At 45.0% G+C, this 12,633-nt stretch overlaps 1 protein-coding gene across 1 annotated transcript in view; it reads right to left on the bottom strand.

Moving 5' to 3' along the window:
- Positions 1-320: 320 nt before the first annotated feature.
- The window catches only part of kcnt1a (potassium sodium-activated channel subfamily T member 1a), a gene marked incomplete at both ends in the record, with an annotated part of 21,875 nt that continues 9,562 nt past the window's right edge, over positions 321-12,633 (bottom strand). Inside the window, 27 exons of the mRNA XM_083670009.1 lie at positions 321-426; positions 603-687; positions 767-829; positions 1,769-2,063; positions 2,291-2,419; positions 2,582-2,665; positions 2,882-2,983; positions 3,201-3,312; positions 3,476-3,610; positions 3,730-3,801; positions 4,764-4,936; positions 5,168-5,273; positions 5,453-5,669; positions 5,901-6,130; positions 6,253-6,402; positions 7,473-7,581; positions 7,743-7,851; positions 8,009-8,072; positions 8,945-9,081; positions 9,312-9,476; positions 9,895-10,075; positions 10,212-10,306; positions 10,394-10,477; positions 10,583-10,657; positions 11,022-11,081; positions 11,954-12,002; positions 12,487-12,534. Coding sequence (XP_083526135.1) covers positions 321-426; positions 603-687; positions 767-829; positions 1,769-2,063; positions 2,291-2,419; positions 2,582-2,665; positions 2,882-2,983; positions 3,201-3,312; positions 3,476-3,610; positions 3,730-3,801; positions 4,764-4,936; positions 5,168-5,273; positions 5,453-5,669; positions 5,901-6,130; positions 6,253-6,402; positions 7,473-7,581; positions 7,743-7,851; positions 8,009-8,072; positions 8,945-9,081; positions 9,312-9,476; positions 9,895-10,075; positions 10,212-10,306; positions 10,394-10,477; positions 10,583-10,657; positions 11,022-11,081; positions 11,954-12,002; positions 12,487-12,534 — 3,235 coding nt within the window. The remainder of the gene's footprint in view (positions 427-602; positions 688-766; positions 830-1,768; positions 2,064-2,290; positions 2,420-2,581; positions 2,666-2,881; positions 2,984-3,200; positions 3,313-3,475; positions 3,611-3,729; positions 3,802-4,763; positions 4,937-5,167; positions 5,274-5,452; positions 5,670-5,900; positions 6,131-6,252; positions 6,403-7,472; positions 7,582-7,742; positions 7,852-8,008; positions 8,073-8,944; positions 9,082-9,311; positions 9,477-9,894; positions 10,076-10,211; positions 10,307-10,393; positions 10,478-10,582; positions 10,658-11,021; positions 11,082-11,953; positions 12,003-12,486; positions 12,535-12,633) is intronic.

Raw genomic sequence — 12,633 nt, 5'->3', positions numbered from 1 at the left:
ACTTAAAGTCTGTTCTGAAGCCATATCTAGAGCAACTGTGCGCTTGTTTGCTCAAACAGGTTAAATCCCTTAAATCCCCATGTAACTGTTCACAAATACATTTTAGCTCAAACCTGAGCTTTAATATGGCCCTTCTGTAACCTCACTAAGAAGGCTTTAAAAAGTACATACTCTTATGTCAAAGGCATGGGTCAAGTAGGCACTCTTCAGGTAAACCAAGATGCTGACAGACCAGAACCATGAGGTGTCCTATCAGACCAGAACTTATGGGACAAGGATCTTTTCAGAGCAGGTTTGTATCAGAGCAGGTTAGTCCAGTATCAGAGTTGGGTGTCATCCCTGGACTCTTGCCTCCCTCCCACATTGCTCCTCTGCACTGGAGGCTCCTCTGGAACATGGGCCAGGGGGTCAGAGCGGATCAGGTACCTGCAGGAGAGAACGGGCAGGGAAGGAGATGAGACCAGGGAAGTGTACACACACACACACACACACACACACACACACACACACACACACACACACACACACACACACACACACACACACACACACACACACACACACACACACACACACACACACAGCCAGTAACTGGTACCTACACAACATCATTAAGTTCCAGTCTAGTGTCAGGGGAGGGGTTGATGAGGACATAGGACAGTGAATTCTGATGGTCGTTCATCTCATCTGAAACAGAGACAGAGATTAACCAGTGCCAGGGATGGGCAGGGCAGGCTCATAGAAATGTCAGAATATCAGCATTTACCTTGTAAATAACCCAGGTTTACTCTGTTCATCACATCACTGGCTGTCAAATTAGCCACATCCTCTACAGACAGACAGACAGACAGGCAGACAGACAGACAGACAGACAGACAGACAGGCAGAGAGGGCAAGAGCACATACAGAGACAGGGGAGGAGAGAAGAGACAGGGGAAGGTCAGTCAGTAACAGCAACAGAAGTTGACAGAGAAAATCAATGTTGATGATGATAGCATCAGTTTGAAGAAGTGATCTTCACCCTAAAAGATATGTTTTTAATTTTGAGAATGTTTTTTTATTTTATTTCTAGAATCCTACTATTTAGTGCATTCATCATATTCATGCCATATATGATCTATTTTCATCATTGAATCCTAACCAATTCATTCTGTTCATTGTGTTTTATGAGCTATCAGGTTAATTGTAAGCCCCTCCCACAAATTAACCTAATTAAACAAAATATTGTGACAGAATATTTTTTATTTTGCTGGAGAGATATTTATGTGATTTGTTTTAGAATGTATGTGATTATGCTGCCACCTGTGGGCCTGAGGAACTTGAGTTCAGTTGATTAAAGATCGCTGATTGAATGCACGCACGTCTGACTACAGTACTTTACCTGGCAATCTAGCATTTTGCAGTGGCGAGGCTGCTGAAACAGAGAGACAAGGTTTGAGAAGGGAGTGGTTGTTTGTTTGTTTGTCTATGCTCCTTTAGTTGTGAACTTTTAATCCTCGTTTTAGCATTTTAGCTCCATTTTAGCTCTTTGCCTGTTTTAGCCTGCTGTGTGTTTATTTCCAATAAATGTAAATTTTTGCTCCTGCTTTTAAAAAAATATTTTATGTGCATGAGGAGTGGGCCATTCAGGGAAGTGGTGATAGTGTGTACTACTACTGTACAGCCAGGCATGCAGTATTGCCATGCTGTTATCATTCTATAGCGATAATGGATAGTGTATAACAATAGTCAGTAGTGTATAAAAAGAGAGAGGGTAGTTTGAGCTCACCATAGCCAGAGGTGGGCAGTCCCAGGTGTTTCATCCGGTTCCTGACCAGTTCCGAGAGCTCCTCCCGCTCTGAGCGACGGTACAGGCTGAGGCGCTGCTGCGCCATGCGCTGCGCGTGGTCTCGGGAGGGGTCACGGACGGGAACTGGCCGCTTCACGGCCTTCTTACTCAGACACCTCGCCCACTGCATGCTCTTCTTCCTTAGCAGCGGGTGCTCTGATTGGTCACTGCCTCTGGATTCCTCTCCCCTCTCCCTGGTGTCCTCACACTCATCAGCGCTGACGGACACCTGAGACTGGACATAGACAGTACCCATGGCAACAGGTAACTTATAAGCCCCAGAATGCAGGGTCAACATTATTATTATTATTTGCAATGTCATACTGTATAGTACTGTACCTCAGTTCCCATGGTAACAGGTAACTATAAGCCCCAGAATGCAGGGTTTCTTCACTCAAGTACTAATGATACTCCCCTATGAGTGACTGTGCCTAACTTTCTGCCCAGTGATTCATGACTCACGTCAGAGGTGGAGAAGATATGGGCTTCTGTTCTGTAAATCCCGATTGGAATCTCAGCGCTGGAAGAGCACAGCTTCTGGAACAGTCGACCATAAGTCCTGATCCACAGATCCTCTTCTGTCACCTTCATCTGTCACAACATGTCATAGGATATTTAGACGGATTTGGTGGCTCTAGCTATAGGACACTGTACCTTACACACACACACACACACACACACACACACACACACACACACACACACACACACACACACACACACACACACACACACACACACACACACACTCACAGCGCAGAGGTAGCCCGAGCCAGGCGTGGTGTCCAGCCCCAGGAGCAGTCTGGCTATGATGATCATGTAGTCCTTCACAAAAGACTGACAGAGAAACAGTAACTGAATGAATTATGTAATAATGAACAACAACATTATGTGATTCATTTACTAAAAGCAACTTTCCTGTGTTGATGGTCAAGTGATATCATTATGAAATGAGTAAAGGTGAACACTGGGGGGCACTGTTGCCATAAAATTTGAATGGTGGAACAGCCATTCCCTCAGGTGAGACTGCCTAGTAGCAAGGTGGCCACTGACCTGGTAGAGAAGAGTATCCAGCATGCTGATACTGAACACTCTCCCAGCGGCAAAGGGCAGGCGGAACATGAAGGCCAAATTAGAACCCTTATCACGCTCCTTCTGAACGGAAGAGAACCAGCACAACACACACAGGCTCAGTTAAAAATGGAAACATCCAAAATGACACGTTTCACTAAGAGGTCCACAGGGTTGCATATGTCATATTGCATATGTCATATACATTGTGTGCTGGCTAGAGCACAGTCTCCCCCCTTCTTTCCTCCTTTCCTCTTACCATCACCTCATCCCCTCTTCTTTCTCTTGCTGTTACGCTCACCTTCTCCAGTTTGGAGAGAGCCAGCGAGTAGCAGTCCTTTGCTCTGAACTGCATGAACCTCATGTTGGATGGGTGGGTGAGCTCAGTGATGATACTGAGACTAGGGAACAGCCTGGAGAGAGGGAGAGAGAGAGAGAGTGGGGGAGAGGGAGAGAGAGAAGAGAGAGAGAGAGAGAGAGAGAGGGAGGGAAGGGAGGAAGAAAAAAGAGACTCAGTGTTGTGTAAAGTGAAATCTATATTCCTAAACGAAACATAAAGTCACACACTGTTGTTACCTGAACATGGTCTGCACGTTGACGATAGTTTTGGCATCGGCCATGTAGTCTTCCTTGGCGCTCATGGTGCTCTCTTTGTCCACAACCACCAAGTTATCCGCATAGATAATCCCACACTGCAACAGGCTATCCAGGCTGTCACACACACACACACACACACACACACACACACACACACACACACACACAATTAAAACAACATTCTGCAAATGCCAATCTAACCGCCTGTACACGGCAGGCTCTCGGACACCCACTTGTCTATGGTCCCGGCCATGTAGTACACCATGGGGAAGCAGCAGATCGCCTCCAGGAAGTGGTTGTCTGGTCTACAGGAAAGGGAAACATGAATTTATTCATAGTCATGTTCATAGCCTTTCATTTTACAATAAACAAAACATTCCTACAAAAAAAAGTACTGGAAAGACCTGATGTTCTGTTTGAGTGTGCAGACTTTCCTTCCACCCCAGCACTAACATTCCCGCATCAACTATTCAGTTGTTTCTCCAGACCAGGTGTGTTAGTCCTGGGCGGGAACACAAGCCTGCACAGCCAGAAGCTTTCCCCACATGTATTATGTTGAGAGTGGTTGTTTACAAGCTCAATGTTTCTCCATGGGTTCCTGGTTAATGTGTGATTGCCCCCCCCGTGACCACCTGTCTCTGAGCTGAAGGATGGGACCCTCCGTAACCCACTCACAATTAAAGTGATTTAGTCTGGTTATTACTCCACAGCCTCCACTGTGAGACCCCATCTCTAGGTATCTGCAGAGATGCCTCATCGAGTATCAACCCAAGGCTGCAGAGACTGCTGCTTGAATGTGTGTGTGTGTGTTTGTGTTTGTGCATGTGCATGTGTGTTTATGAGGCTGAGAGTATGCCTGGGGGGTTCAGAGGGGACACATCATTGCTGACGACAGCACTTTGCCTTTTGGTGTTTTTTTTTGGTGTGATGTACTCTCCTCACAGCCTCACATGTATGTAATTCTGGTTCAAGGAAAAAAGGTTGGAAAAAGGTTGCTATGGCAACCTGCTCAGGCTATAGAGTGCAGTGCTTCTCTTCCTTTGTCTCTCAAAACACTCTGTGCCTCTGTAAGTTGTTGAAATAAACTGGCACTGACAATGGAATCACAGCCCTGTAACCCAGTCACTACACTGGACTAACATCAGTACAGCATTTGCGGAATGTCAAAGTGTGTGTGTATGTGTGTGTGTGTGTGTGTGTGTGTGTGTGTGTGTGTGTGTGTGTGTGTGTGTGTGTGTGTGTGTGTGTGTGTGTGTGTACGACTCACGGGTTGTCTAGCAGTAGGACGATAGGATTGAGCTCTTTCCTGGGTCTGTAATAGGCTCTGAGAGGCACCACAAAGTTATACAGACCGTTCCCTGCCGTCTCTGCCGACACAATGATAAGTTTGTTTCTGAAACCGTATGCTTTGGCATCCTCAAAGCTGTTGTGCTTACAACCCTGGGTAGACACAGGAACAATATATATATTTCAAATGTATAATACTTCATAAGTGTGAGTGTGTCTCTGTGTGTGTGTGTGTGTGTGTGTGTGTGTGTGTGTGTGAGTGTGTGTGTGTGTGTGTGTGTGTGTGTGTGTGTGTGTGTGTGTGTGTGTGTGTGTGTGTGCGTGTGTGTGTGCGTGTGTGTGTGCGTGTGTGTGTGCGTGTGTGTGTGTGTGTGTCCTGCTCACCTGGTCGAGCCGTAGGCAGCAGAAGGGGGCTTTCTGTGGCAAGAGATGGCACAGGGTGGGAGAGCTCCCAATGTAGGGGGAGTTTGGAGGATAACCTTTCACATACCTGCAAACACAATCATATACCACAAAATATAAACACATTGAGAAAACAGAATTTCACATCTCTCTCCATAATGGCTGATACTCATGATCCACAAGGGTGCGCTCTCCTTTTATTTTACTTTTATGCACTGTGCTGTCTTAACTTCTTCAAATAAACAAACATGCACATATTTCACTCACTCAGTAAAAAAGGACCCTTTCTCGTCTTCTGAGAAGGTGGTGTCATCTTCTGATTGGTCACTGAGGAGGTCACATGGGAGGATGGAGGAGGAGTCTGCGATCTCCAGGACAGGGGCGATGCTGGGCCGGCGACCTGTTCCGTTAACCGTGGGCGGGGCCAGTTTAGAGCCAGAGCTGTCAGGTGGACTCGAGTGCTGGAGATCCATGGCAACTGTACCTGTGATTATCATCGTTTCAACCTTAGTTAGCATTCCATCTATCTAAACTCCACCATAACAGTGACCCTCTGAGCCTCTGCCAACCCAGGTAAAAAAGCAATAAGCAACATATAGGGTGAATTAAATCTCCAGATCTACAATCTGACCAGCATAATGGGCATTTCAGTGTGGCCTTTTACAAAGAGAGCTGAGAAAGGGCGCTGTCTCAAAAGAACGCTCCGCTGACTCACCCATACTGGCAATGATGCTGTGGACAGGGAGCCGGGACGGGGCGTCGTACAGCCCTCCGCAGGCCCGCCCCTTCCCCTCCTCTTGGTTGAAGATGAAGGCGGAATTCTCCTCCTTGGTGATGTTGATGTAGTAGCAGGTGTCAGCGGCGGCCATGATGTGGCGTGGCCCGGGGTTCAGCAGGATGCTCTTGTTGTCCTCCCGCTTCACCCCAATCAGACACACACCGTACCTGGAGACGTCAAACACACATGTCAATAACTCCCTCACCACCAGGTACGATTTATGTGTTTGTGTTCACTTGAGTTAGCTAACATTGCAGTTGATATTGAGGACTGTCATGGGCCTACTCACTTCTTGTGAGCATGGAAGGCAGCATAGGTGAAGCTCTTCCCGTCATACTCCCCAAAGAACTTGCTGTCACACAGCCGGATGTGGTAGACCTCGTTGCCAGAGCAACAGCCATACATCCTCTGCCACTGCTCCGGAGACTGTTGTCCCTCCCTGTAACATCGCCACAGCAGTACCATCACACCCCTCATCAACAAAACTTCATGACCCAAACATCACCATAAACATCACCATAAACATCACCATAAACATCACCATAAACAACACCATAGCAAGCAACACTATCTCGCCTTAAATATCACCATAGCAAGCAAAACCATCTTGCCTTAAACATCACCATAGCAAGCAAAACCATCTTGCCTTAAACATCACCATAGCAAGCAAAACCATCTTGCCTTAAACATCACCATAGCAAGCAAAACCATCTCGTCTTAAACATCACCATAGCAAGCAAAACCATCTCGTCTTAAACATCACCATAGCAAACAAAACCATCTCACACACGCTCCCTGTGTGAGTGACAGCTCCATCTATCAGTGATCCTGTTATTAGCCTACTGTCATTAGTCTACCTCCTATAATTACGCCCTGATCACAAAGCCCCTGACAGAGAGGAATGGCAAACAGAACACACCTGCACACTCTCAGAGTCACAAAAGAGCTGAAGTGGCTAATTAGTTACATAAGATGACTTATGGCTTTTGGCAAAGCCTCACTGATTTCCTCCAGCATTATGCTAATCTTTAGGGCAGCATCTATACTAGACATAATGTATTTTCAAAAACCTTGTGCAAGTAAGTAACTGTCTGTTTGACGGTTGCACTGTGTTTTCTGATCTGTTTCTATTTCTGGTGGTGGCTGCCTACAGTGCAAAAATCCATTGATTTACTCCACCAGTGTTTTTCCTGTGTTATTATCATAAGTCTCATGCTGTGAAATGCAGTAGGGAAGTAGTAGAGAACACTTTCTTCTAAAAATCCAATTTCCGTTGAGAACCGTGGCTGTGCACACACTAGCTTTAACTGGACAAAAGCTGTTTACATCCTGTTGTGAACTTCGTGAAATGAATCTGTCTCAGTTATAGCTCTGAAAACAGTGCTATTCATGTCTCTTTGACTGTTCCAATGGCACAATCCATACATCTATCCCCTGCCTCTAAACATGAATGTAGCTTTAGCTTTGCACCTCAACAGAATTAAAGGACTCAATTGATTCAACACTTACTGTCCACGGGATGTGTGAACCAGTAGGGTGACCAGTGTCGACGTGGCTGGACACACACAGTTCAGAGCCAACATTGCGTACTTGAACTCCTCCTCACACACCACATGATCTAAAAGAGGAAACAAAGACTGGGGTTCAGAGCCAAAATGGTTGACTTTAAGCTGGTCCAGGAGTTGTCCATGGTGCTGAACGTGTGGAATGTGAGGCGGTATTTCATACTGATTATGAAATAAATAGGCATCTTAAAGGAGAGAGAGTGGAAGATCTCACCAGCAAATTTCACATGGAACTTGTTCTCAGGCTTGAGGATCTGGACGTAGAGGGGGCAGTTTGGGGCAAAGTCCTTGACCGCCCAGGCCCTTAGGATGGTCTGATGGTCCTGGACAAGAACAACTACTTATTATACTATATATGACTTGTTTTCACTAATATACTGTATCATTAGTCACCTATTATCAATAACTGACTATCAGAGCCAGATCAATGGCAGATCAATAATTGTAGAATAACTATTGATTTGTTTGTGTGCTTCTTACTGCAGCCATGCGATCCACCTCATTCCGACTGCTCAGAATAAAACAAGCCTCTGCATCATCCATCCTGCAAGAGAGAGAGAAATGATCCAATCAGACAGGAGCCGACTGGCCATTAACCCAATCACAGTGCCTCATAGCTAAACACACAGATGAGGATACCACAGAAATGCAGATATGGTCAGCTTGAGTGAGGAGCCCTGCTGGATTTGCATAGAGTGAAAACATTGAGAAGAGAGGAGAGGAGAGTGTGTGGGAGGTTTGTAACTGAGCCAGAGGAACGATGTTAGCGCAACACACACCCACTCTTATACTTCTCTATTCTCGGACAGAGCTGTTTTCAAAAGATATGAGCTTGCTTTACCAAAAAGCCCATGACAGAGCTTTTTTATAGTTTATAATTTACCCTCACGTGTATAACTAGACTGTTCTTATGTGTTGTTTTTAGCAAAGTAATAACAGTCATCCAAGAATGAAGAGACTGCTGATGGTCTTGATCCCCACAATCTACATTACAATGGTCTATAATCCCCATAGACTCAATCAAACTGGATGTTATCATCCCACTGAGCCTCGGGGGTTGTTCTCACAGCAACCGGCTCCATTCATCACCTCAGTCCTACTAGCACTGGGCAAGGTGAGAGTTACTGTATCACTGTATGATCTCAGACATCTCAGATCAATGGGGTCGTAGAACGACTCTGAGCAACATATTCAATCTAAGGCCTGAGGGAATATCAGAGCAGTGAGAGAGAATGGCAAGACAAGATTTATCTTTAGCTTTATAAGAGAGACAGAGGATAAAACAAAACACCAGACAAACAATAAAAGCATGCCAAATTGTATGGTGTGGAATGGATTATGTGTCCCTGATTAGAGTGTAAAGCTATTAGGACTGTGTGGCTGAGGTTCTGATTGTACACTTTTTTCGACACTCACTTGGCCCTCATCAGATCCTGGTCCTTGAGAACGGATCCCTGCAGGTAGATCACCCTTTGGGACCACAGCGGGATCTGCAGGATCCTCCGCACCTGGAGATCCATCTCACTGGGACACAGGATCACCACGTAGTAATCCTACCAGATCACATCACAGAACAGATCACTATATCGTTAAGCCTACAGGATCACAGTATTGGCAGTTAATTCGACGTTGTGAATAATGTAGTCTGATTCCAAATGAGGTGAACAGAGAGAAATTTCCCCCTGTGTGTGTTTTGTATCAACACTGTGTCAACAACAGGGATATGTGTGTTGACAACCTGCATTGTCCTGCTGTGTGTTTGCGTGCCTGTATTGTTTTTCACCTGCAGTCTGGGGTGGGCATAGAACTCGTTGAGGAAGTCCATGAGGAGGTCTATCTTGAGCGCGCTCACACACAGCACCACGTGTTTCTCTGTCTGGGCACGGTGGCGGCTGTAGTTCCCTCCAGATTTCTGTCTCTCCATCCACAGGTAGATGAGCTCCTCAAACTGGGAGATACAGTCTGGTTTACTAGTCTGCACGACGACTGTCATTGCTTTATTATTGCTTTATTATGACTTTATTATATTGCATTGTTGATTTATTGATTGTTGTTGAACGAGGAGCTAGATTCAAAAAGCATTTCACTTATGTACATGACCAATAACATTTAATTTGATTTGATTTGATTTGGTTACTGACTCAAACGAGTGAAACAGTCACATCTCAATCCTCTGAGGGGTTTAACTCTGCTCTCTTAACACTCTGCTTTAAAGGCTCAGTTACCTACTCTTCAATGTTGGACTCATAGCCAGTAGACGGTGAAACAATTAAGTTGTTTCTGAGCCTGAGAACCTGCCAACCCAACAGCAAGTACTGGCACAGCTGTGTACTGTATGTACAGTATGTTTTGTACTGGCCTCCTACCTGTAGGGGGAGCACCACCAGAGCCACACAGATCATGATGACCACCAGCAGCTGGGAGGGCCATATACGGGGTGTGACGTCGCCAAAGCCCACGGTGGAGAAGGTGACGATGCAGAAATAAAAGGATTTGAAGAGGGAGAGGTTCTTCCCTGCTCGCTCCAAGTGTTGGATCCCACATGTCCTGTAGGGGAGTAATCACAAACAAGAGAGTTTTAGTTCAGTCTTATTGAGGCATGACTGATTGGCTTAACTTATTATTTATTTTTTATCAGAATCCCCACAAGTTTAGCAGAAACAAAGGTGGGCGCTCAGCTCACCCAGTGAAGACGAGGCAGAGCAGAGTGCAGATGAGGATGAGGACCTGGTTGAACATGGCAGAGTGTGTCCTCTGGATTGCTCTGTGGAGATCATTCTACAGAGATCAAAACAGGCTGCTGAGAACTACAAGAAGCCTAATACTAGCTGTGTTCAATTGGCGAACTTCATGCTTTCTACTCACGATCATGTTCTCCAGGGCACACTTGGCCAGCCAGCAGTTCAGAAACACAGGGATGAAGATGTTCCTTATCGGAGGCCAAAAGATCTGAGGAGACCAGTCAAACATTAATTAACACTGTAACTGTGGGCAGGAATGAGGAAATGAAGCACAAAAAAAAGATCTCACCATGTCTTTGAGACAGTGTCTTACCGTGATGATGAAGGGAACAGTGTTGAGCATCTCCAGGAGGAACGACACCTGGAATATCTGCTCCCAAATATTCCCCTGAAATTAAACGAACACACTCTCTTTTATCAACTGCCGACAGTTCATATCTGCACACCAACCCACTCTTAAAGTATGACTAACCACATAGAAATCCATACAACCTGTAATTTTTTCAATTGAGCCAATAAGTCCTTTAACCTCATAATACGCTGTAAGAATGACTTAATGATGTTAATTATGTATTATTGATGTCCCAGACTGTGGGTGACGTGAAAGTGGCTTGCTACTGCTGTTGCAGTACCCCCGCAATACTGTCACTCAACCATGAACCTTTAAAACCCCTGACCTACTGTTATTGTGCATGAATGTATTCATAATCAGTCTGAAATGCTTCGGTGTGTGTGAGCATTAACAGTCTCACCTTGTAGCTCAGATACATCAGTAGCATGGCCTCCAGGAAACTGATCATGGCCACAATCACCTGAAACACAGTATACACTCATGACTTCACTTGTAGATGGATTTTGGTGGTGCCAGCCTTGATTTAAAGTTGAATACCTATTTACACTTGAATGAGCTTGTTGTAATGTGTCTCATACCTATGTCCTTTTGTTGAGAATGACATTTAAGGAGAAGGACAGCAAAATGTCCTTTGAGCTTCTCTCCCGTGTTGTCCTTGACACACGTATGGTTAGACTTACAGTCATGTTTAGCTTTGAAACTGTTAAATTGGTTATTTTGTTGATACTCTATTCTCATTCTTCCTATGTGCATTAATGTGATGTTGTGCACTAGATAAATGTTCTGTTAATACAGCACAACATAATCGTGACCAGGTTCTCCCATTTAATGTCTAATATTCACATGGATCAATAACAACACACAGAGTGAGTCATCAGTTTCAGATATCGGCCCGAGCGTAAACTCCTCGCATTCCGTTTTATCTTAACTTGAGGACATGGTAAAATAGCATTTTGGGCATTTTTAATTGAATTTAGGATCTGATATGATCGATTGTCTGTCACACAGGGATGAGCAAAGCATTATCAGTCATCATTAACCATGAAATAGCTTTTGGAGTCAGATATAACGTAATGTTAACTTGTGTAGTTGGTCATGTGAGAGTCCGCCGTATCATATCCATAACCGTTTGAAGTTGTATTTGGGAATACATGTATGTCTTATTCTTAACCCGTACTCTTCAGTGACTCTTATTCTTCAGTGTTTTTATTTCCAATTCTTCACACTGACTGAGATAACTATCACCTGGAAAAATATGCCTGACTAAACCAAGATAGCTAATGGATTGCAACAATCAAATGACTGACTGTCTCCCTCTGCACTCTGACTCACCTGTATAGCCCACACAGGCACCTTCCTGTCCACCCAGAAGATCAAATCCCTGTGAGTCAGAACAAACAGCAAGTTTGTCAATCACACATACACATACACTCAAAGACAGACAGACAGACAGACAGACAGACAGACAGACAGACAGACAGACAGACAGACACACACACACACACACACACACACATACAGACAGGCACCCACAGTCTGGGACATTGACAGACTCATTCTAGGCTCAGGGATGAAGGTTCTGAGAGAAATTGGTGCACACAGTACACACACACACACACACACACACACACACACACACACACACACACACACACACACACACACATACAGACAGACAGACACCCACAGTCAGGGACATGTGCTTTATTGACAGACTCATTCTAAGCTCAGTGATGAAGGTTCTGAGAGAAATCGGTCAGTAATCAAATAAGGGCCACATAAACAACAATCATTCCCAAGGAACAAATCAATAACTCCCCCTCCCTCCATGTCCTTCTACACTGGCAGACAGATCACCCTCTCACCAGTTGATCTCACTAGACTGGGATGAACTGTTCACATGGCAGTCCACACTGCAGGGAGCAAAGATGGGAAGAGGAGAGAAGAAAGGATGTCAATGACAACCATACTGTATCACACACAGTAACAAGGAAAGAGAGATAAGGTTATCT

This window comes from Argentina silus, assembly GCF_951799395.1.
Source record: "Argentina silus genome assembly, chromosome: 5".
NCBI classification, from domain to species: Eukaryota; Metazoa; Chordata; class Actinopteri; order Argentiniformes; family Argentinidae; genus Argentina; species Argentina silus.
The sequence above is the reverse complement of the archived record's forward strand: the minus strand, read 5'-3'. Positions and strand labels throughout refer to the sequence as shown.